This window comes from Martes martes, assembly GCF_963455335.1.
Source record: "Martes martes genome assembly, chromosome: 15".
NCBI classification, from domain to species: Eukaryota; Metazoa; Chordata; class Mammalia; order Carnivora; family Mustelidae; genus Martes; species Martes martes.
The window spans coordinates 58,602,447-58,624,893 of NC_137903.1; the positions used below are offsets into that span (position 1 = coordinate 58,602,447).

The window sequence follows — 22,447 nt, forward strand, 5'->3', positions numbered from 1 at the left end:
GTGTATAATATACAGGTGCTCACCACACAACAACACCCGAAGGGAATGCATTAAAATTTTACATGTGATTATTTGCATAGATTGTAAGTAGTCTCTTTCCTTTTTGTGCTTTTTGGTGTGTTCAAAACGTGTTCTGCTTAAATAATCAGCAGCGATAGTAAGCACATGTTAAAGATGCTGAGCACCGCAGCCACGTGACCCTGACCTCTGTGCCCCACCCCCCCCAGCTCACCATCTGCTACCTGGACATGCTGATGACCAGTGAGGAGCGCCGCAAGCAGCTGAGGGACCAATACTGTTTCGAGTGTGACTGTTTCCGATGCCAAACCCAAGACAAGGTATGTGGCGGGGTGTGGGGAGGCCAGCTTGGAGCATCTCGCAGGCACAGTCCCAGTGACCTCTCAGAGAACACTGCTTTTCTTTCATTGATCCTCAAGGAAATGACTGTCAGGGCAGAGTGGGAAACGGAGGTGGACAAAAAGAATGCGTGGTGGGACATGTGTTTTATCTCCTTGAACTTCTAGCACCCACGAAGCGCCGAGAGGTTTACTCTCAGGTAGGGATCTATGGAACTTGATTCTGGAGGGAATCTAGGCGTTAAATATACAATGAAAAGGACACTGAAGGCCGGAGCATACAGCGGGGCGTTGGGGTGTGTCACGGCTGTGAAGCTGCTGCTCAGTTCGTGAGTCGTTCCCAGTTTGTTATTTCCTTAAAATTTGGTCTGTAAGGCTTTTTGCCACAATGCTTATAGCAGAGAGAGATCACTTATCTCTAGCAACTTTTACTCTCTGAGAAAGGAAGAAAAGCCAAAATAAAAGCCATAAAGACAATGAATGAACTTAGGCTAAAAAAAAAAAAAAAAAGAACTTTTCTCCTTTTATTCATGTGCTTTCCTCACATTGAACCTATTGACTTTTAGTTTGCACACAATTGAGTTATCTGAATAAATCTTACTTTTATAGAGTGTTTTGCGTTTATGGGAATTCTTTTATAATCACTATGTCATTTAACTCAATAATTGTGAATTAGGAAATTCAACTCAGAGAGGTTCAGAGGTGTGCCTGTGGGAGAGGGTGAAGAAAATGTGGCAGAACCAAGTCTCAAACTTAGATCTTGGGACCGGATCTAGTCCTCCTCCCTCTCAACCGTACAATCCCCTGCGGTCCCTGGTGCCAACATCTATGGAAAGAGGCTGCAGTTCTCACTGCGGAGCTCAGGGACCTTGCGCTCATTCTACTGAGGCAGGAATCAGTGAACACAATTAGGTTTTAGTGAAAAAGAAATAAATGCACGAAACGGGAAAAGTTGGATCCACCACTAATTCCTGCCCAAGATTCAGTCCCCCTTAGCCTTAGCCCTTTTGCGACAGCCACTCGTGCCAGGATTATAGGGGATCCCCTGGAATTTCTTCCCAGACCATCATTGAGCATCTTTTCATGTGGCTGTTGGCCATCGGTATCTCTTCACATCTGTCAGCACAGCTAGACTCAGAAAGGTAAGAAATAACAGGTGTTGGTGAGGTTGTGGAGAAAAGGGAAGGCTTGTGTGTGACACGTTGGTGGGAATGCAAGCTAGTGCAGCCACTGTGGGAGACATTATGGATGTCCCTCAAAAAACTAAAACTAGAACAACCGTATAATCCAGAAGTTCTGCGTCTGGGTATTTAACTAAAGGAAATGAAAACACTAATTTGAACAGATAGCCGCATCCTCATGTTCCTTGCAGCGTTGTCTGCAATAACCAAGACATGGAAACAATTTTCAGTGTCCATCCATAGATGAATGTTCAAGAAAACGTGGTGTATATACACTGCAAGATTGTTCAGCCCTTGAAAACAACGGCATCTGGCCATTTGCAAGAACATGGATGGACCTTGGGGACATTATGGTAACTGAAATAAGTCGGACAGAGAAAGACAAACATGGTGTCTAACACCCGCAATTAAATTGGACGCTCTTAAGGCCCCTTCCAGCTCTGTTACCCCACACTTCTCTGAAATGTTTCCTGGGAGAAGCGAGTGGGGTATACCCTGAGATGAGAATATAAACGTGATTTCAATCAGCTCATCAGTTCTGTTTTCAAGTGTCTATTTACCCGAGAATTTTGTTCTGGTTAGTGATGTAAACGTCTCTCCTGAAATCTCCGTATCGCTGATTTGCTTTGACAAAGTAAGACCCGGGTGAAGCCAGCTTAGTGCTTCCCCCAAAGATTACGAATTCAAAACTACTGAAGTCAAAATTAAATTTACTTCGGTTGCAAGGTTTAAAGTTTTCAACATTATTTTTCTGCTTTTTTTGGACCCTGAGAAATTCATCTCAGCAGGGTTCCGGGTCAGGCGGTATTTATCAGGGTGCCGTCTGCATGTTGCTGGGCCCACGTGCTGTCCGGCTTCAGGAAGGCAGGAGGCCTTCCGGGGTGGCTGTAATTGTCACATGTGGAGTTAGGTGTCATTTCTAGACATCAGCAGCTTAATTGCTGGAAGGAATAGAACTTACCTTCTAAGGGAGGTTTCAGAACCTTTTGACTTCTCCTGTGGTTTGCACAGGTCAGAATCCTAGGCCACAGAAGCAGAGTAACAGACGCACAGGAATTGATGGTTTCTGTAAGTTTGTGGCTGGTACACAGCATGCTTCCTTGGATGTCACCTGCTTTGTGGCCAGAAAAAGCGGTGTTTCCTGCCCACGTCACTTTTTCTTTCCTAAAGCCTGTTAATGTCTGATCCTTCTTCTGAAACATGGTGTCTGTCCATTTACCAGTAACGCCGCTGCCTCCCCTCACTCCTGGATTATTGAAATAGCCCCTGGCCCTCCATGTCCCCCCATCATCCGTCCTGCACCCTGTCCTACAGTTAAGTTTTCTGAACCATCACAGTTTCCATGTCACTGCTTTACTCGGAATTTTGGAAAACATTTGTCATTGGCTTTAATCTTCAGGATAAAACTTCAGACTCAGCTTGGCATTCGAGGCCGTCACCCCGAAGTCCAACCTACTGTTTTTCCCTTCCTTTCTCTTCCTTCCCCAATGCGTTCTGTCTCATCACGCCCTCCCACCACTCAGAAGCCTCTGATGCGGCTTCCAGGCACACATCATACACGTCTCTCTGCATATCAGTGTAAATATGTAAATGTAGGCAGATGAGTGTGTATGCTATAATGGCTGTAAATCTTACGTTAATTTGTGAAATAAGAGTGACAGGAAATAAGACAAAAGCAAGTCAGTGCCCCAGAGGCATTCTGTCTGATCCTATAAAATGACCAGAAACCAATCACAAATGACTCTAAATCTCCCAGCAGCCAAAGCTAAAGGACTGATCTCAGAATTTACAGTAGCCATGAGGCTGGACACACAAGGTTCCTTGGCCGAAGCCCAGTTTTTCCCAGTACTAAGGCCAGAGCCACTCCAGAGGGTCCCACACGATTCCATGGCAACGTCCTTAGCAGACTTCCGCAATTATTTAAATAGCTGATTTTTTATTATATTCTTTAATGTGGCTGATAGACATAATTTCAAATTATAACTTAATGAAAGAAGTAACACAAAGGGTTAAAATTGATATATACTTGGTTCCTACCTCCCAGATGGTTTGCTCCCTTCTAAGAATAAAATTTACACTATACAGAGGGAAGCAAGGACTGCATATCCTTCAGATGATCCTTCATTAATGGTATTTCTTGCAGTCTTTTCAGTTCTTTATTTTAGTTTTTATTTAAGTGATACATGCATACAATTTGAAAAATCAAAGTGCTAGAAGCCAGTTCAAAACACTAGTATGCTTTCCCTCTCCTGCTCCCAGATGACCCCTTTCGGCGTCTGGCATTTACTCCATGTTTCTAGAGCTAAAGCTCCCTTAAATCACGTAGGAATGTCATTTGCTACTGGGTTGGTTTAAGGACTATTTTTCATTCTTAGGATCTCAAGTTTGGTTTTTCCCCGTATCTCCCAGTTCATGTTTTATTTCTCCCTATCCCTGCCTCATACCTTCGTATTCTCTCCTCTGTTACTTACCTTTTCGAGCATCTCCATCATACTCCCAAGAGTCTTGGCCAGTCAGAGCCACAGCTTATCCACTGGAGTGAACTCATGTTCTGTTCTTTGATTTTTTTTTTTTAGGAGACTTTTTAAAAATTAACATATAATGTGTTATTTCATTGATCTTTGATTTTTGTTGGTTATCTTTCTTAGCATCGCAATTCTCGAAGTGGTTTGGAATTTGATAACGCAAGCTCATTTCGTGTGGGAAGTATTTTGGTTTTGCTCCTTTCTCTGCTTATGTGCACATACCCTCTCTCTGCTGGCCATGCACTGGCCTCTCCCAGACCCCTCAGAGTCATGGCATTTGGAACCAATGGGCTGCAGTGATGTTGGGGCTCTGCGGACACGGTTACTTAGATGATGGACGTCTTGGTGCTCTGTACCTAGAAGTGTGTCTTCTGACCTTTCCAGGCCCAGAGCTTCCTATATATACTTAGCCTAAGGGAACAGGTCATCAGCCCTGTGTCTTCAGCCTCTTTCTAATAAACAGATACCTCATCCCCTGGCTTAAAGCCTCTTGCCTTTCTCATGGGAAGCCATTCTAGTCCATTCTAACCACGGGGACGGAAGGCGCTCCTGCTGCCGCTGCTTCCAGAGCCGAGGCCCCAGCATCAGCTTGGCGTCTTGCTTTGCTTTTCTGTTCGATTCCTGGTCCAGGGAGATGTTTTTTCTTGTTTTTGAATTAGTAAAGCTATTTCTGGCTTCTCTTTTTCTCTTCTACTCACCGTTGCTGTGGGGTTTGGGGTAGAAGGGAGCACTTCAAAGTCTTACAGCATCTTGATGGGATGTCTGCGATTTGCTTTTCAAGCCTGTGTGTGAATTCAAAGCTTTGGAGGCAGAGAAGAGGTGAGGATGAACGATCTCATTCTCCTGGGGGCTTCCAAGTCTGTGTGCACCTTTTACCCAGGACCAGCCTGTCTGAGATCCCCGAGAAGGGCCCAGATCCTTTACCACAGGGCCATCTGTGGAGAGAGACTTGAGCAGAGTCATTCTGGAAATGTATCCCTTCTGGAAACAGTTGAATAAATGGCTCTGTTGGGGGTGGGGGCAGGAAGCCCTGGCGAAGCCCTAGTAAGCTTCTCATTCCTGATGCTACAATGCTAAGTCCATTTCCTCTTAATCTCTTCCATAGGAATGAAGCTGTTAGTTATTGTCCTTGGTAATTATTTCAGCCCGTATTTGCAGATCCTCGTGTGTAGCATGGAATTTCCTCTCTTTGGTCCCTTCTGAGGCTCCCTGACATTGTGCATTATGGGGCTCGGAAGTGGCCCAGCACCCTACACGGGGAGCGCCTTCCAGGGGTGCTGTGCTCAGGTCCTGCAGACGCTAAGCCTCGACGGGGCTATTCCGTTAAACTCTGGTAAGCGGGCAGCAGACTCAGGAGTGAGCCACGGAAGAAACAGATTCTCTGAAGAAGTAATCAAGGCGGTGTTAGAATTAAAGCTGTAGTCAAAGGAAAGTAGAGTTCTCTGCCCAAGAAGAAGTTGATGATAACTTGAGTCTATTTTAAATACAAGCAATTACTTAAAGGTCATTTAGTAAACCGAGATTTTTTTCTGTTGCCTTCTTCCATTTTGCTAAATTAATTGTAAGCAGAAATGCCTTGTGGTGGGCCGATGAGCTCAACCAGCTCTGAGTTGTTTCATATTATAGGTTTTAACAGCCTAAGTGGAGCCTGGGCCCTATGTCTGATGTTTTCATCGTAACGGGATTACCTTATCTTCAGGAAGATTTGGCAGGGGATGGAAGAATGGTGTGTGTCTGTGTGTGTGTGAGAGAGAGACAGACAAAGACAGATTTCACAGGGTCCAAGCCCACTATGAGTATGTGTTGTCTCTGCCTTGCTTCTCCCAACAACAGAAGAAAGGCTGTCCCTGGGGTGAGCTCAGGGCTGGCTTGCACTGAACGCTCAAGGGAGGAGAGGAGTTGGTTGACTTCCTGACCGCGCGATCCCATCTGCGGTGTTACCACGGAACGGGAGAGGCTCCTGGGCTAGGTAAGATGGTCCCGGTCTGAGGCCTACAAAGTTGGCCCAGGAAATAAACAATGTAGCTATTGTGTCTCCTTGGAACATGCTGCCGGCTCGTCACAGCCCCGCCTTCTCCCCAGACAGCAGGCAGCTGTGCTCCCGGGCCGTTTCGGGGTGCCCTGGTGCGTTCAGAATTCCACCCCAGGGCAAGACGAGGGTGGCTCCGCAGTTTGTGGTGACAGGAATTCTCTCTGGCAGCCATTCCAGTTCTTGCACAAAAACGCTTTTCTTTCAGCTTGTGGTCTGCAGGAGGCTCCGGCTCAGGGAGCTGAGGGGGGGCTGGTGACAGCTGCTGGGACACAGACGTCTGTGTTCCCGTGTCCCCGGCACCATACCTAGCCCACCACGGGAAGTGCGACCAGGAAGTGCTGGAGAAGGAGTGACCTTTCTCAGGGAATGTTCTATGTTAGGATGTCTGCTAGAGCTCTGGGGGCTCGTCCCTCATGCTCGGTACTGGGCTGAGCGATTTGTACACCTCGTCTCATCCAGTCGCCCTGACTCGAGGAGGGCGGCACCCTTCTTCCTGTTTCACAGATGAGGTAACTGGGGCTTTTAGCTGCAGAGGCCATAATCTTCACCTCTCCACTATGCTGTCTCTCTCATTTTATGAATAACAAATATACGCTTCCTGTTTTTTAGAGATTTAAGTAGCCCGGCGCCTTGTGGCTCAGTCGGTTGGGCATCTGCCTTCTGCTCAGGTCATGATCTCAGGGTCCACATCGGGCTCGCGCTCTCTCTCACTATCTCTCTTCCTCTCAAATAAATAAATAAAATCTTTTTTTTTTAAAGATTTTATTTATTTATTTGACAGACAGAGATCACAAATAGGCAGAGAGGCAGGCAGCGAGAGAGAAAGCAGGCTCTCCGCGGAGCAGAGAGCCCGATGCGGGGCTCGATCCCAGGACCCTGGGATCGTGACCTGAGCCGAAGGCAGAGGCTTTAACCCACTGAGCCACCCAGGCGCCCCTAAATAAATAAAATCTTTAAAAAAATAAAATAAAATTCAAGTCTCATTTTCATTCAGTAAAATTCACTCTTTTCGAAATGCATGCCATCTGCAACCACCACCACTACTCAGACAAAGAAAAGTCCCATTCCCCCCGCCAGATTCCTTCCTGCCACCTTGTAGTCTACCTCTTCCCCCACTTGCAGTTCCCCCACTTCCAGCCCCTGCTGACTTCTGATGCGCTTTCTGTCACTGCAGCTTTACTTTGTTCAGAACGTCCTATGAATGGATCCAGACAGTCATTTGATTCTGGGATCCTTCACGTAGCATTACACATTCAATATTCAGCTGTGTTATTTTACACACACATACAACTCTCTAATCTCAGTACTTGGCTCCTTCTTATTGCCAAATAGTGTTCTATTATGTGGCTGTTCCACAGTTTACCCGTTCGCCAGCTGAAGGACATTCGGTTCTTCTCAGTGGTTGGTGGTTGTCAGTACAGCCGCTATAAACATTCACATACAGGTTGTTGTGAGAATATAAATATTCATTTCATCTGTGTAAATACCTAGGAGTAGGCTGGTTGGGCTACATAGTGAATATATGTTTAACTTTATAAGAAACTGCCAGACTGTTCTCCAGTGTAGCTGTACCATTTTGAACTCCCACAGGCAGTGAGTGAGAATTTCAATTACTCCACATGCTTGCCACTTGATTTTGTCAGTTTTTCTTTTGTTTGTAATCATTATTGTAATCCAGTAGATGTGTAGTGAGGTTAAAAAAAAAATGCTGTTGGTATTTTGATAGGGACTGCATTAAATCTGTAGATTGCTTTGGATAGTATAGACATTTTGACCGTATTCTTGTTGTGCCAACTTATGAGTATGGAATGGCTTTTTCATTTGTGTGTGTCATCTTCAATTTCTTTCATCAGCGTCCTGTAGTTTTCAGAATAGACGTGTTTTAACTCTTTGGTTAAGTTTGTTCCTAAGTGTTTTATTATTTTTGATGCAGTTGTAAATGGGATTCTTTCCTTATTTCTCTTTCTGCGACTTCATTATTAGTATAGAGAAATGCAACAGATTTCTGTATACTGATTTTGTATCCTCCAACCTTACTGGATTCTTTTACCAGTTCTAGTAGTTTTCGGTGCAATCTTTAGGGTGTTCTACACATAGTATCATGTCATCTGCAAATACTGAAAGTTTTACCCCTTCTTTATCAATTTTTATGCTTTTTATTTCTTTTTCTTATCCGATTGCTGTGGCTAGGACTTCCTGCATGCAAAAGTGGGCATCCTTGTCTTGTTCCTCTTGTTTTTCACCATTGAGTATGATGTTAGCTGTGCAGTTTTCATGTATGATTTTTATTATGGTGAAGTATGTTTCCTCTAAACCTACTTTGTTGAGGGTTTTGATCATGAATGGATGTTTTACTTTGTCAAATGCTTTTGTTGCATCTATTGAGATGATCATATGGTTCTCACTCTTTTTCTTGTGGATGTGATGTATCACACTGATTGATTTGTGAATAGTGAGACACACTTGCATCCTAGGAGTGAATCCCACTTGATCATGGTGAATGATTTTTTTAATGTATTGTTAGATGCAACTTGCGAGTATGCTGTTGAGAATTTTTGCATCTATGTTCATGAGAAATATTGGCCTATAGTTCTTTTTTTGTTATGTCTTTTATCTGGTTTTAGTATCAGGATAATGCTGGCCTCATATAATGAATTTGGAAGCTTTTCTTCCTCATCTAATTTTTGGAGTACTTTGAGCAGAATAGGTATTAACTCATCTTTAAATATTTGGTAGAATTCATATGTGAGGCTGTGGTCCTAGACCTTTGTTTGTTGGAAGTGTTTTAATTACTGATTCAATTGCATTGTTGGTAATTGGTCTATTCAAATTTTCTGCTTTTCCTGATTCAGTTTTGGCAGGTTATATGTTTCTAGGAATTTATCCATTTCTTCTAGGTTGTCCAGTTTGTTGGCACATAATTTTTCATAATATTCTCTTATAGTGCTTTGTATTTCTGTGGAGTCATTTTTATTTATTTTCTCTCATTTCTGATTTTGTTTGTTTGAGTCCCCTCTCTGATGAGTCTTGCTACAGGTTTATCAATTTTGTTTATCTTTTCAAAAAACAGCTCCTGATTTTATTGATCTGTTTTATTCCCTTTTTTAGTTTCTATTTCATTCATTTCTGCTCTAACCTTTATTATTTCCTTACTTCCACTGGTTTGGTTTTGTTTATCCTTTTGATAGCTTCTTTAGGTATAAGGTCAGGTTGTGTGTTTGAGCTTTTTCTTGCTTCGTGGGGTGAGCCCGTATTGCTACAAGCTTCCCTCCCACAACGGCTTTTGCTGCATCACTGAGTTTGCACCATTGGGCTTCATTTTCAGTTGTCTCCATGTATTTTTTTTAATTCTCTCTTTGATTTCTTGGTTGACCCCTTCATTGTTTAGTAGCATGTTATTTAACCTCCATGTATTTGTTCTCTTTCCAGATTTTCCTTGTGGTTGATTTCTAACTTAATGGTGTTGTGGTTGGGGAGGATGCATGGAATGACTTCAGTCTTTCTGAATTTGTTGAGACTTGTTTTTGTGGCCTAACATGTGATCTGTTTGGGAGAATGTTCCATGTGTACTTGAAAAGAATGTGTGTTCTGCTGTTTTAGGATAGAATGTTCTGAATATATCTGTTAAATCCATGTGGTCTGATGTGTCATTCAGAGCCACTATTTCCTTGATTTTCTGTTTGGATGATTTATCTGTTGATGGAGGTGAGATGTCACAGCCCCCCACCCCCACCCCTTACTGTATTACTCTCCACTATTTCCTTCACGTTTGTTATTAACTGCTTTATGTATTGGGTGCTCCCATATTGGGTGCATAAATATTTACAATTGTTGTTTCTTCTTCTTGGATTATTCCCTTTATGTTTATATAGTGTCCTTCTTTGTCTCTTGTTACAGTCTTTGTTTTAAAGTCTGGGGTGCCTGGATGGCTCAGTGGGTTAAGCCTCTGCCTTCGGCTCAGGTCACGGTCCCGGGGTCCTGGGATGGAGCCCTGCGTCGGGCTCCCTGCTCAGTGGGGAGCCTGCTTCTCCCTCTCTCTCTGCCTGCCTCTCTGCCTGTTTATGGTCTCTGTCTGTCAAATAAATAAATAAAATCTTTAAAGTCTGTTTTGTCTGACAGAAGTATTGCTATCTGGGCGTGCTTTTCACTTCCAATTGCATGCCAAATGCATTACTTCACTTTGAATCTGCATGTGTCTTGAGGTCTGAAATAAGTCTCTTGTAGGCAGCATATGGATGGGCCTTATTTTTTTAATCCATTCTGTCACCCCCTTCTCTTTTGACTGGAGCATTGAGTCCATTTACATTCATAGGAATTATTGATAGGAAAGTACTTCTTGTCATTTTGTTACTTGTTTTATGGTTGTTTTGCAGCTTTGCTCTGCAGAACCTGGTGTTTCAGGGGTGTCTCCTGTGCGTTGCTTGTGCAGTTGAGGGGACCTCTGGCAGCCTGGGGCAACTCCTGCTGAGGGGGGGGGGCGTGGATCTGCAGAAGCACGCAGGGGCAGGGTGTGCTGTTGGCAAGCTCGGTGGGGAGTGTTGGTGCTGCAGCTGGTTTTCTCAGGTGTCTGTGTGTCTAGGCTGGGGGGCAGAGGAGGGAAATGGCACCAGCTCCTTTGTTCTGGGGGAAGTCTCCCGGAGGTCCCTACCCGCTGCAGCACAAGCTCCGAGATAAGAAAATAAACCTCCAGTCTCCCTCCTGTATACCCCAGGCATTTGCCAAACTGCTGCTTCTGGGCCGTATCCCCGCTGGGCCGTCTGTTCTACTTCTGGAAGGACAGGGACTCAGTTCTCTGTGCCCTCATGGCTCTCCCAGAGCCACGCCCACTGATGTTTAAATTCCAGGTGTTAAGCCCCACTTGTGGGGAGAACTTTGGATGTTAGGGCCCTCTGGTTTTCAAAGCCAGGTGTTACGGGGATTCATTTTCCCCATGGGGGTCCCCCGCACCCAGGGCGGCTTGTGCGGGGGTCAGCATCGCTTCCCTCTTTGTGACCATGGGTCCCTCCCTCCGTGAACAGTCTCCTGGGTCTGTTTTGCTCCCAACTATGTCTCTGCCCTTAGTGGAGAGTCTGTCCTGCCAGTCTTTGGGTTGTGTTCTCATTTACACTGATGTGGGTGTTATCTACTTGTATCTGTGGACCCGTGAGTTGAGGATCCTCCCACTCTGTCATCTTTCTGAAGTCTAGAGTTCCGTACTCTTTTTTTTTTAAGATTTATTTATTTTAGAGAGAGAATGTGAGTGAGGCAAGTGAGCAGTGGGACAGACAGAGAGAGAATCTTAAGCAGATTCCCTGTTGGGTGTGGAGCTGACATGGGCCTCCATCTCACGCCACTGAGATTATGACCTGAGCCAAAATCAAAAGTCAAATGCTTAACCCATGGAGTCATGCAGGTGACCCAGAGTTCCGTATTCTTTATGCAAGTTTTGTTTTTTTGTTTCTATTAGATGTATCTAAAAAATTAGAGTATTTTTTCTGTCTGTGTCTTATTTTTTCATTTTCTTAACAGTCTTTTGAAAAGCATAAGTTTTAAATTTTGACATAGTCTACTTTTTAGTATTTTTTTTATGGATCAGTCTTTTGATGCCATATCTAAGAAGTGTTTGCCTAATCTAAGAGAAGAAAGATTTTTCATCTATGTTTTTCTATTAGACATTTTATAGTTTCAAGTTTTGCATTTAGGTCTTTGATCCGTTTTGAGGTAGTTTTCTTATGGTGTTCATTTTTTGCAGATGGATGTCCCATTTTCCCGGTACCATTTGCTCAATCAATATCTTACTTATGGCAGTAGGATATTATAGACAGTGCAGTTAGATAGAGGGGTTGGGTTCTAGTCCTCAAGCCTGTACTTGTAACATCGGTGACACTAGCCAGAGAGATCAAATCAAATCAGGGTGGAGGGTAACATGGCAGCTCATGCAGTGGAGAGAGCACGTGCTCTGAAGTCTGACCGTCCCGGGCTCTGTTGTTTCCTTACCATTTGACTTTGGTAAATTTCCCTGTCTTCTTCTTTGTTTACTCTTGTGAAGTGAGAATGATCTGTCTGGCAAAGCTGCTTTGCGGGTTCAGTTAGATGAAAGCTTTGGTTGGGAGATTGTGGACGCTCAGCGGTTGCCATCATTGTTAGCCAGTGTTCTGAGGATAGAATAGTCTATACGTGGAGCTCTGGGAATTATAGCTTCCTTAGTTCTGATCATTTGCTGGTCAGGGTCCCTGAACTTCTCATAGAATCTTCTTGGTAGCTTTTTAAGTCTTCCTGCTCTAACTTTTCATACTCTCCGCTTCCTCCCCCGTTTTTGTTTCTAGTGCCTTCTGTGTGGTTTCTGTGGTCACTGTGTTGGGTGTTGTGTTGTCCTAGCCCCTCTCCCTAGCCTGGGCTGTCCCTCATGAGAGGTGAGCTGACCTTTGTCCAGACTTTGGGGGTAAATCACTGCCCTTCACCTCCACTCACATGGTGCTGCTCCCTCCCACCTGCTGTTGGTGACGTTGCTCACACGGAGGGTGTGCGGGGGCTGCAGGTAAAGCCATGGGGGCAGGTGCACTGGGGGGCTCTCAGGCTGAGTAAGAAGGCAGCAGAGCCCGCATGAGTGGCACCGCATAGACTCACAGGCTAGACCGTTCCTCCTTCCCCCATCCCTGGACAAAGTAGGGGTCATCCTGGACCCTCCCTCTCCTCCACTTCTCTCCCAGATGGAGATGATGCCTCTTTTAGAATTTGCCACAGAGGAAGTCTTTTCCCTTTCTGAGTGAGATCACACTTGGGATCTTCTGCTTACAATGAAACAGAAGTAATGCAACACTGGGGGACAGAGACTGGACTGGGCTTCCCTTGCCATCCATGCCCTACTCGTTACAGTGCAACAGAGCGTCACCCACACTTCTTGGGCCCTGAACTGAAAACAGCCCTCCTCACGGTCACAACAGTGTCAGCGCTCCGAGGTGGGTGGACACCTGCTCACTCTGCAGGGAGAGTGACGGCAGAGGGCTCTGCCTGAAACTGTAGCTGGCCCTGCAGCGGACCACAGGACAGATGGCCCAGAAGGTCCAGAGGGTGGAATGGAATATTCTAGTCCCTTTAATTATCTTACTCTGTGTAGAAATTGAGGACATATGCTGCCATCCAGAAATAGCTTTTATTTATTTTACTTGCAAAATCCATTTTCCCCTCGTCTGTTTGCTGGGCTCAACAGTGACCTTGAAGGCTGATGCTTTTGGTCTCCAGTACCTGCCCCAAACCCCTACGATATGACCTGCTTAACTTCACAGAACTTGGGAATCCTGCAGCTCTACCCCTGCACCTCACTGCCGGAATACGGGCGGGAGCACGAGAAGCAGTGGACCTCGTGCTAACCCTTTGGGATCAGTTTCCTGGGCGGAGATAGCCTATCAGCAGTGACGCTGCCTCCTTGGAGGCTTCACACTGGGGGGCTGGGTGTCGTTGGTGACAGTGGTCAGTGCAGCTCTGTGGATTGGGGATGGTGCCCCACTGAGGGTGGTTCCACCGACCTACTCCCCTGCTCCGAAAAGTAGCCGTTGGGCTCCAGGTAACTGTGGCCGGTTGAGCACGTGCGTTTCTCTGCAACCTCTCCCCAAATCCTGCTGCAAAGATGGTCCGAGTGGGCTCTTCCTACCTTCAGAGCCTAAAAGGTGGAAACGAGAGCGCATGCAGCCAAGAGGTGGATCAGAAGGCGTCAGTTAAGTTCGAATAGCGGGAAGACACATTCGGTCTCTGGTCCGTCGATACCTTCATTCTACAGAGAGGAGGAGTGAAGGACCAGGAGAGTACGGACCGGGGAGTCCAGTTCTCCTAAGGCTGGGCAGTGCCCGTCTGATGAGACAGCGTGGGTACTGGCCCTGGGTACGGAGGAAAAGGAAGAGATAAAGGTAAAAGAATAAATTGATCTGGAAGTTCCCTTTTGGACGATTTTTCTGGAAAGACCACTTAAATTTGCTTATTCCTCATTTTACAGTTCTTGAAATATTATCTTTATCCAGTGTCTCAAGCCCTTTGGATAATTGAACTACAGGAATAAACCAGAAAAAATATTTTTTTAGATGGTTTTGCCGCTGGTAAACTTAGCATATTTTAATTATAATGTCTGTGTAAGACCCTGGACGAAGATTTGCAATGCTTCCACTACCCCCCTAGGAGGGTATGGATCGGTCGGTCTTGTAAGACGGGACTAACCCAGTAGCTACTGTGGACGTCCAGTGAGCTGGGACTCACACTTCGCAACAAGGGCTGGGATTTGGAGCGAGTCTGTTCTGTTGCTAGGCTGAGCATAAACCTTCTGGAAATCAGGCTCCCGGCTGTTGCTTAGAACTTGAGTAGACTCAAATCTCCTTCTTTGGGCTTCTTACTCATCCACCTTTACTTTTATTATTTGTCCCCAGTCTTCTAGCAAGCCTGCTTGAGTGTTTTCTTCTCTCCTTTGCCTCATCTTTCCTCCTTCCTCAAGTACTTAGTGAGTGGCTTACAGTATCCCGACCGTGGGAATCAGTGGTTCCTGGAAGTGGCTTACGTTCTAGCGTGGAGACAGACTACAGACCCACGGCTCAGTCCGGTGTGGCAGCTGTCTTAACGTGAGCCTGTTTGAAGCTGCAGTGGGAGCAGAGGAGAAAAAACATCTCCCTGGTCCATCCAGGAAGACTTCACAGAGCAGGAGGCGTGGACCTGAGGTGTAATGACTTTTCAGTGCATTAGGAAGCGTTGCAGACCGGGACGCAGCCTGTGGTTCGGTGTTTTAGGGTACGGGCTGGCGGGGCTAGTGTCCTGGGGCCGGGGCCGGGGCCGGGCAGTCAGCGTTTGTTAACATCACGGAGGAGGGATGGGAAGCCGCTGAGGAACAGTGAGGGTGGGCTTTTGGCCAGGAACAGCCTGCGAAGTATAACAGAAACTGTTGCAGGAGGCAGGAGCATCAAAAATTCTGAAAACAGGCCAGGAAACCAAGCGTGGTTCTGCCACCATTACATGCCCAAGAAGGGCTTTCTGGGAGCTGCCATCACCGACAGGCACAGACAGGCACCCCACCACGAACAAGGTGTTACCGGGTCCAGTGAATACCCGTGGATATGGCAAATGGCATGTTTCACACGCTCAACTGCTTACAGACTGTTTCGGGGACCGTCAGTTAAAGATTAGGATGTTTACTCGTTGTGCTGGGTGTTAGTTGCTGGGGGGAGAGAGTGAGGCTGTCCAAACTGACTCTGCTTCTCTGCTTCTCCGTAAGGAGGAGATGGTGCTGCTTCATTTGCACACAAAAGCGTATCTTCTGCTCGCTTTCCTCGCAGCCTTTACCACCTGGTCATTTCCAGACCCTGAGAACTCTGAGAAGTGAAGAGAGATTTGGGCTTGGTTTGATATGTAAATGGGGACTGGAATTATTAAAGCCTTGATAATGCTTTTTCTGTCTATAAAATTAAAATTTGAAGGTTGCAGCTAAACGCCTATAAAATATAGCTTCCTTCCCATTTGTCGTTAAACCCCGCCATGCAATAAATTTACTTATCCTTCATGTAGAATCATCTTGCTCTTTTTCAGAATTTAGTCAATCTTGGCATTTTTTCAGTACCTTCTTATGCTAATTACTTATTGTGCCTCTTAAAACGGAACACAGAAAGTAGCAGCCAATTAATAAATTACATTTTCTACAACTGAAATAAAAACACGTTAATTATTTCTAAACAATCAGCCCGCATGCGGCATGGGGAAACTGCTCAGGAGGATGGTCAAACAGAGCTTCAGAAGGTGAGGAAAACGGCCCAGCTTTAAGAGCCCATCAGTGAAGATCTACTTTTTACAGCTGCTCCCTGTCATGAATGGGGTCCATCAAAATCATGGGAAACATGGTGAATGGGCACCTCTTTCATTTCATACCATCCCTTTTAGCTCAGCCAAAGACCCTGAGCAGTGTCCCTCACAAGCTTTTCCCTGAAGCTGCCGTGTGCTCTGTCCAGCAGCCCTACAGCTTAAAGACGAAGAGACGGTCTGGGGTGTGGAGACTCAGCACCCGGAGGGCCCTGAGGAGAGACAAAGGGCACAGAAAGCCTCCTGCCTGCGGGAAAGGACCCAGCCAGGGTGACCTGCTGTGCTCGGCCTATGCTAAGCTTGGGAAAATGCACTTACACTGAAGGTTTTTGGACTGGATGTACTAACCTGCACTTTTTTTTTTTTTTTTTTTTTTTTTTTTAAGACATAGTGGTGTTTTCTCCATGGGGGTCCTCTAAGAACAGACTTTCCCACTGGTCTGATCTCTCCAGTTCCCTAGAAGTATCCCAGTCATCGAGTTCTGGAATCCTTTGACTTGGATAAGTCCCTGGATAAGTTAGATATTTGTGTTTTCTTGTTTTTTGTTTTTGTTTTTTTTAACATTGTGCATTTTGGGGCATCTGGCTAGCTCAGTTAGTAGAACATGTGACTCGATCTCAGAGTTTTAAGTTCAAGCCCCATGTTGGATATAGAGATTACATAAAAATAAAAATCTTTAAAAATAAATAAGAATAAAAATCACACATTTTGCCACTAAAAAAAGAATTTTACCTGTAAAATTAAGTTAAAAAAAAATCACCCACTCTGGGTTTGGGCCATTTTGACCTTAATCTGCCGACTCTCATGACAGACAACCAGCGGGCGTTTGCTGAGTACCTGCTGTTACTCAGTGACCCAAAAAGAAGACCCTGTTGGGGCGCCTGGGTGGTTCAGTCAGTTAAGCGGCTGCCTTCATCTCAGGTCATGATCTCAGGGTCCTGGGTTCGAGCCTCCCTCCCCTGGATCTGGCTCCCTGCTCAGTGGGGAGTTTCCCTCTTCCTCCGCCCCTTCCCCTGCTCTTTCTCACATCTCTCTCACTCTAACTCAAATAAATACATAAAATCTTTAAAAGAAAAAAAAAAGAAAAACCGAAGCTGTTAACTGAAGCTCTCTGAAAAGCAAGCCAAAAAAAAAGGCAATAATGAGGAAAGCATTACACCTGCTAGGTTTTGCGTAAAATTTTCCTTTATCGGGCACATCTGCAGGTCACCGTCTTCTCTTGGTCTCCGTGGATAAAGACTGCTTTACCTGAGAAGGACAGAGAAGTAAGGGTGTGGAATGCTCACAAAGAAGCGGTCCTCCTCCCCAGGTCCTTTAGCATTAGTACCCCGAAAAGAAACAAGGGGTCATGCTGGAAGTCAAGTCGACTTCTTGACTTCGGTCCCAGTATTTTGTTTTGTTTCATTTTATATTCTGTTTGTTTTGTTTAGTTTTTTTTCTTTTTTTGAGAGAGAGCGCACAGGCCTGAGTTGTGAGGGGTGGGGCAGAGGGGGAGGGAGAGAATCTCAGGCAGACTCCCTGCTGAGTGCTGATCCGGTTGTGGGGCTCAGTCTCATGACCCTGAGATCATGGCCTGAGCTGAAATCATGAGTTGGATGCTCAACCAACTGAGCTATCCAGGCACCCCAGTTCTGTTCTGGTTTTTATTTATTTTATATATATATATATGTATGTATATATGTATATACACACACACACACACATACATATGTATATTCATATATTTATATTTATATATTTATATATATATTTAAGATTTTATTTATTTATTTGTCAGAGAGGGAGAGAGTTCACATGACTGGGGGGAGCAGCAGAGGGAGAAGCAGACTCCCCACTGAGCAAGGAGCCCAATGTGGGGCTCAATCCCAGGTCCCCGGGATCATGACTTGAGCCAAACGCAGATGCTTAATTTAACCACCTAAGCCACCCAGGCGCCCCAGTTCTATTGTGTTTTATAAACAAGATAAAGTGGCAAACAGAGTAGTGGGGGGTGGGCAGTTTAAAGATGGAAGCAAGGTGGTAGACTCTTTTGTTTTTTGCCCCAAAATAAGCAGAAAGGAGCAAAACTGTGACATAGTGTCTTGGGTTTCAGACTTGCCTTTCGGTGGTTTCAAGGCTGACATGAGACGCTCCTGTCAAGTTTATTTAGATTGTGCCCTCAGTCCTGGTGCTGGGAGCCTCCTCTAGATGTTATCTGGCTTTTTCCGAGGTAATCTAATACTGCTCTGTCGTTCGGGAAAAATAAACTGTTTCCATAATGCTGTTGGTTTAGTATCTAGTTACCAAGGGTACCGTCGGTGGAGAGCAGACAGATTTTTAATATTAATAGCAGAGCTTCAAGGGATTGTTTATACCTTTTCTGCATTTGTCATTTCAGACCTAAAGATTGAACAGACAAGTTTAAATGTAAAATCACTAATATTGTCAATTACGGGTGATTACTGGATATCCACTCGGTTTCCTTCTCTGACAGTCGCTGTGCTACGGTATTAGCAACTGGAGAAGCCTTCCCTTTCTGTAAAGTATAGCTAGCTTCCCGAAACGGTTTGCCTGCACAAGTCCCGGTATTGATGGAGCTTTTCATGCTACCATAAGCACATCTCAGTAATTTTTACCCAGGAAAATTACTGCTCCTGCCATCCAGACTTTCAATTAAGTATGCTTTGCTATGAGATGTATCATTTAGATTTTTATTAATTTAAACATTTTGTGTCAACAGAAGGTAGATCATTATTAACTGGTGCAATGTGGTGTCTCACAAAATACATACGTGTCGTAGAAAAGTAATTAACTTCCTCGTTCCGTTGTCGAACAGATGTGTAATGGAATAAGATTCGGGACCCAAGGGTACCCTAGGACACTTATTTATTTATTTTAAGTCATTAAATTGTTGCCACAGATACCTCATTGCAAGTTTTCCAAACTTGGTTCTCTTTGTCATTGCTGCACGCCCCCCCCCACCTCCGACCTGTGTTTGAAAATAGCTTTAGAGCCATCACCCACAATTACAAACTCATTTTTGCCTTATCGTGGTAACTTCAAGCTCTGGACAGGCCCCCTTTGAGATGAGAAAAAGGTTTGATGACTTAGACTTAAGAGTACAGACGCTTTGGGGAGTTTTGTTGTTGCCAGCCTGGGGCCGGTGTTTGGGGAGGCAGGGGCTGGTAAACCAAACCAGTGTTTACCAGCCCACACACCGGCCCAGATGAGCTTAAGTCAAGACCTCGTGACGGACACCAGAGTTGTCTCTTCCTCTCCTTCCCGCAACAGCTCTGATTCTACTGGTCTGTCTTCAGCACCATTCAGCACCATTGCAGGCTGCTGCAAGCGTGTCCTAAGTGGTCTCTTTCTACCCTGATACTCTGGAACTTCCTTTTTGCAAAGAAGCCAGAAGGATGTTTTCAGGAGGGACCCTCTTTGTCAGTGCCCCGCTCACTTGCAAGAGGAGATCGAGCTTCATGGGCCCGGCCAACAGGTCCTGCGTGGCCTGGCTCCTACTCACTTTTCCAGCCTCATGCCTGGGACACACCGAACTCTTTCCTGCCTTGGGGTCCTTGCACTTGGCTTCCCTCTGCCTGGAACAGTCTTTCTGTAGCTTGTGTTTGCCTGGCTCTTTATCTCCTCCTTAGGGAGCCGTCCTTGACCACGCTGTGGAAAGCAGGTGTCTCTCTCCCTGTTCCTTCTCTCCACTGCAGCACAAACAACTATTACATGTCATTACTGGTCGTTGCCTGTTGGCTTACTTGTTAAAAAAGTAGGGATGACCTTCCCAGTCTCGTTTTCTGTCGTGTCTTCAGTGGCCACAAAGTGCTTCCGTAGCGATGACGGTGCTTAATAAAGTTGTGTTGCGTGATTGGGTAAGTTAAGCTTAGCATCCAGTTAAGCCCTATAGGATCTGCCAAGTAACTATATTACTGGAAGCTTGAAGATGACTTTTGTCCATAAGCAGTTTTGTAATAGTTCAAACAGGAGACCATCAGGAAGGAATATTCTTGTCTTCTCCAAACATGACCTACTCCAGCTCCCCACATTAAGACTTACAGACCCACATGTAAACCACCCCGTGCAAAGACGGGATGTCTAGTCCCAGTTGTCCTCTTGGAAGATTCATGCTCCTAGCATTTCTCTCTCCTCCAAGAATGCACACATTTCCAGCGTTTGTGAACCCAGACTTTAGTAACACGGACTTGGTGGTGTACCTAGATTGGTGAGTTTCTTAATCTGGTCAAGAGCATAAATATTATTGCCATTCTCTAGTCAGGTGTTATGTATCTCTTAGGGATGCAGAGAGGTCGCAGCAGCCAGGGCAGAACCCTCCGGTCCTGTCCCTGCCAGGTGGGTGTCCCCACTCCATGTGAACATCTCAGCGGAGAGCTCGGTACACTCACTTTGAGTAGACCGGCCATTCCGCTCTCAGGCAGCTGCGATTGCAAAGTTCATTAGTCTCATGAGCTAAAAACTGCCTCTTTTAACTTCCATGAGAGTCTCCTTCTGCCCCGTGGAACAGCGAAAAGTAAATCGGTTCCTTATTCCAGTCCCTGGCACTTGAGTGTTCACAGTGGGTTTCAGATTATGCAACCAGGGGCTCAAACCCGTCGCCCCCACTTTCTGGCTACTTGAACTGGAAGATGTTTGTCGTCTTTCCCAGCTGCCATCTTGTCATCTGTAGAGAAGGGACTGAAATGGTTTTTACTTTCTACCTTGTCGAAATGATTCGGTTTCTTTGAATCTCAACCATGAGATAAAGCAGTGAAAATACTTAGTACAACAAACCTTTCCTAAGTGGTGTGGTTGTTCATGCCTCCGCTAGCCTGCCCTCTGAGACTCAGCCCACCTGTAAAACAGGGAAACCGATTCCTACCAAGCCATGGTCCGGGGTTGACATCAGTCAGTCCCAAGAAATGCTTGGCTGTTTAGTTGGCCCCGAATCAATACACCCTAACCAGACTGCCTTCTTTTAAACCACTTTACTGCGCTTGACGGGCCTGCAGATGGCCGTATGTATTTGATGTGTGTCGTGTGATGGCTTTGGAGGTTGGTACACATGCTGGCAGCCATCGGCACAAGCTGTGCTAAAAATCTACCCATCGCTTCCAGAAGTTTTCTTCTATGCTCTTTATTACTTTATTTTTTTTGTGACAAGAATACTTAAGATCTGGTCACAAAAAGATCTGGTAAGATCTACTCTCTTAGCAAAATTTTTTGAAAGATTTTATTTATATATTTGAGAGAGAGCACGAGTGTGGGGGGAGGGGCAGAGGGAGAGGAGGAAGCTGACACCCCACTGAGCAGGGAGCCCAATGAGGCCCATCCCAGGACACTGGGATCATGACCTGAGCTGAAGGCAGACGCTTCACTGACTGAGCCCCCCAGGAGCGCCTTAGCGAACATTTAAGTTTACAGTACACTGCTGTTAACTGTAGATCTATGTAGTCTTTTTGAAAAAATGAGCACCCGTTGCCAAGATCTGTTCTAGATGCTGCCATGCTATCTCTAGTGGATACACTTTACCTTTTTTTTTTTTTTAAGATTTTATTTATTTATTTGACAGAGATCACAAGTAGGCAGAGAGGAGCGGGGAGAAGCAGGCTCCATGCTGAGCAGAGAGCCTGATGTGGGGCTCGATCCCAGGACCCTGAGATCATGACCTGAGCTGAAGGCAGAGGCTTAACCCACTGAGCCACCCAGGTGCCCCTGCACTTTACCTTTTTAAGCCACAGCAAGCTTTAGCCAGGGATGGGCAGTTGGTTATCTGACTGAAGGCTGCCATTGTGCCGACCTCTGTTTTTGCTATCTTCTTGGGACTCAGTCTGCTACCTCTTTGGGCTTCTGCTGTCGCTCCCTTTCTCCCAGTTCTGCAGAGAAAAATAATAGTGGTTTCCTGGCCGCCTTGCAGAGTTCTTTGATGACCCTGGGATATTGTTCATCTGGAATTAAACGTGGGACCTTTTCTAAAATGCGGAGTTCTACTCTGTCCTATTTTTGAATAATTTTGGGAGAAAGAAAAAAAAAAAAAACCCTAAGAACCATGTATCTCTGTTCTTTCTTTTATCCCGTGATCTTTCACCACTTCCTCCAAGCAGTAAATGCATCCCTCCCGTGCATGCTTCCTTGCTCGAGGAGCACTAGAATTCACTAGAACAGTTTTTCCTAAGCCTTCTCACACTGTCCTGAGACTACTGCTTCTCCTTTGTGAATGTCCTTGTGTTGTCTGCTCCGGGTCTCGCCTTCTGTGACAATATAGCTCATGTGTAGCGGTTCCTATGAGCTGGCTGCTGTGCCAAGAACTTTCTACACACTCTCATTCCATCCTCTCGTCTTGCTTCCTGCTGGGAAGGCTTAACAGCCCTTAACCATCCTGTTCTCCGATCTTTTTCTAGAAGGTGGACTGGTGCCCTTGCAGTGGCTCAACATGGATTAATGATGACTGTGTCCTCATTATCAAGACTGCAGCTGCTTTGTTACAAAGCCCAAACCAAAAATGCATTGGAAGCGGGGGCAGAGAGATGGGCAGGTTGTTCTAAAATCTGTCATGGGCGTCATAAG

At 45.5% G+C, this 22,447-nt stretch overlaps 1 protein-coding gene across 3 annotated transcripts in view; it reads left to right on the forward strand.

Annotated features, from left to right (window-relative positions):
• The window catches only part of SMYD3 (SET and MYND domain containing 3), a 710,646-nt gene that overhangs the window by 568,810 nt on the left and 119,389 nt on the right, over positions 1–22,447 (forward strand). For all 3 annotated transcript variants that reach the window (XM_080825025.1, XM_080825026.1, XM_080825027.1), the window contains one exon: positions 228–338. In XM_080825025.1, coding sequence (XP_080681151.1) covers positions 228–338 — 111 coding nt within the window. The remainder of the gene's footprint in view (positions 1–227; positions 339–22,447) is intronic.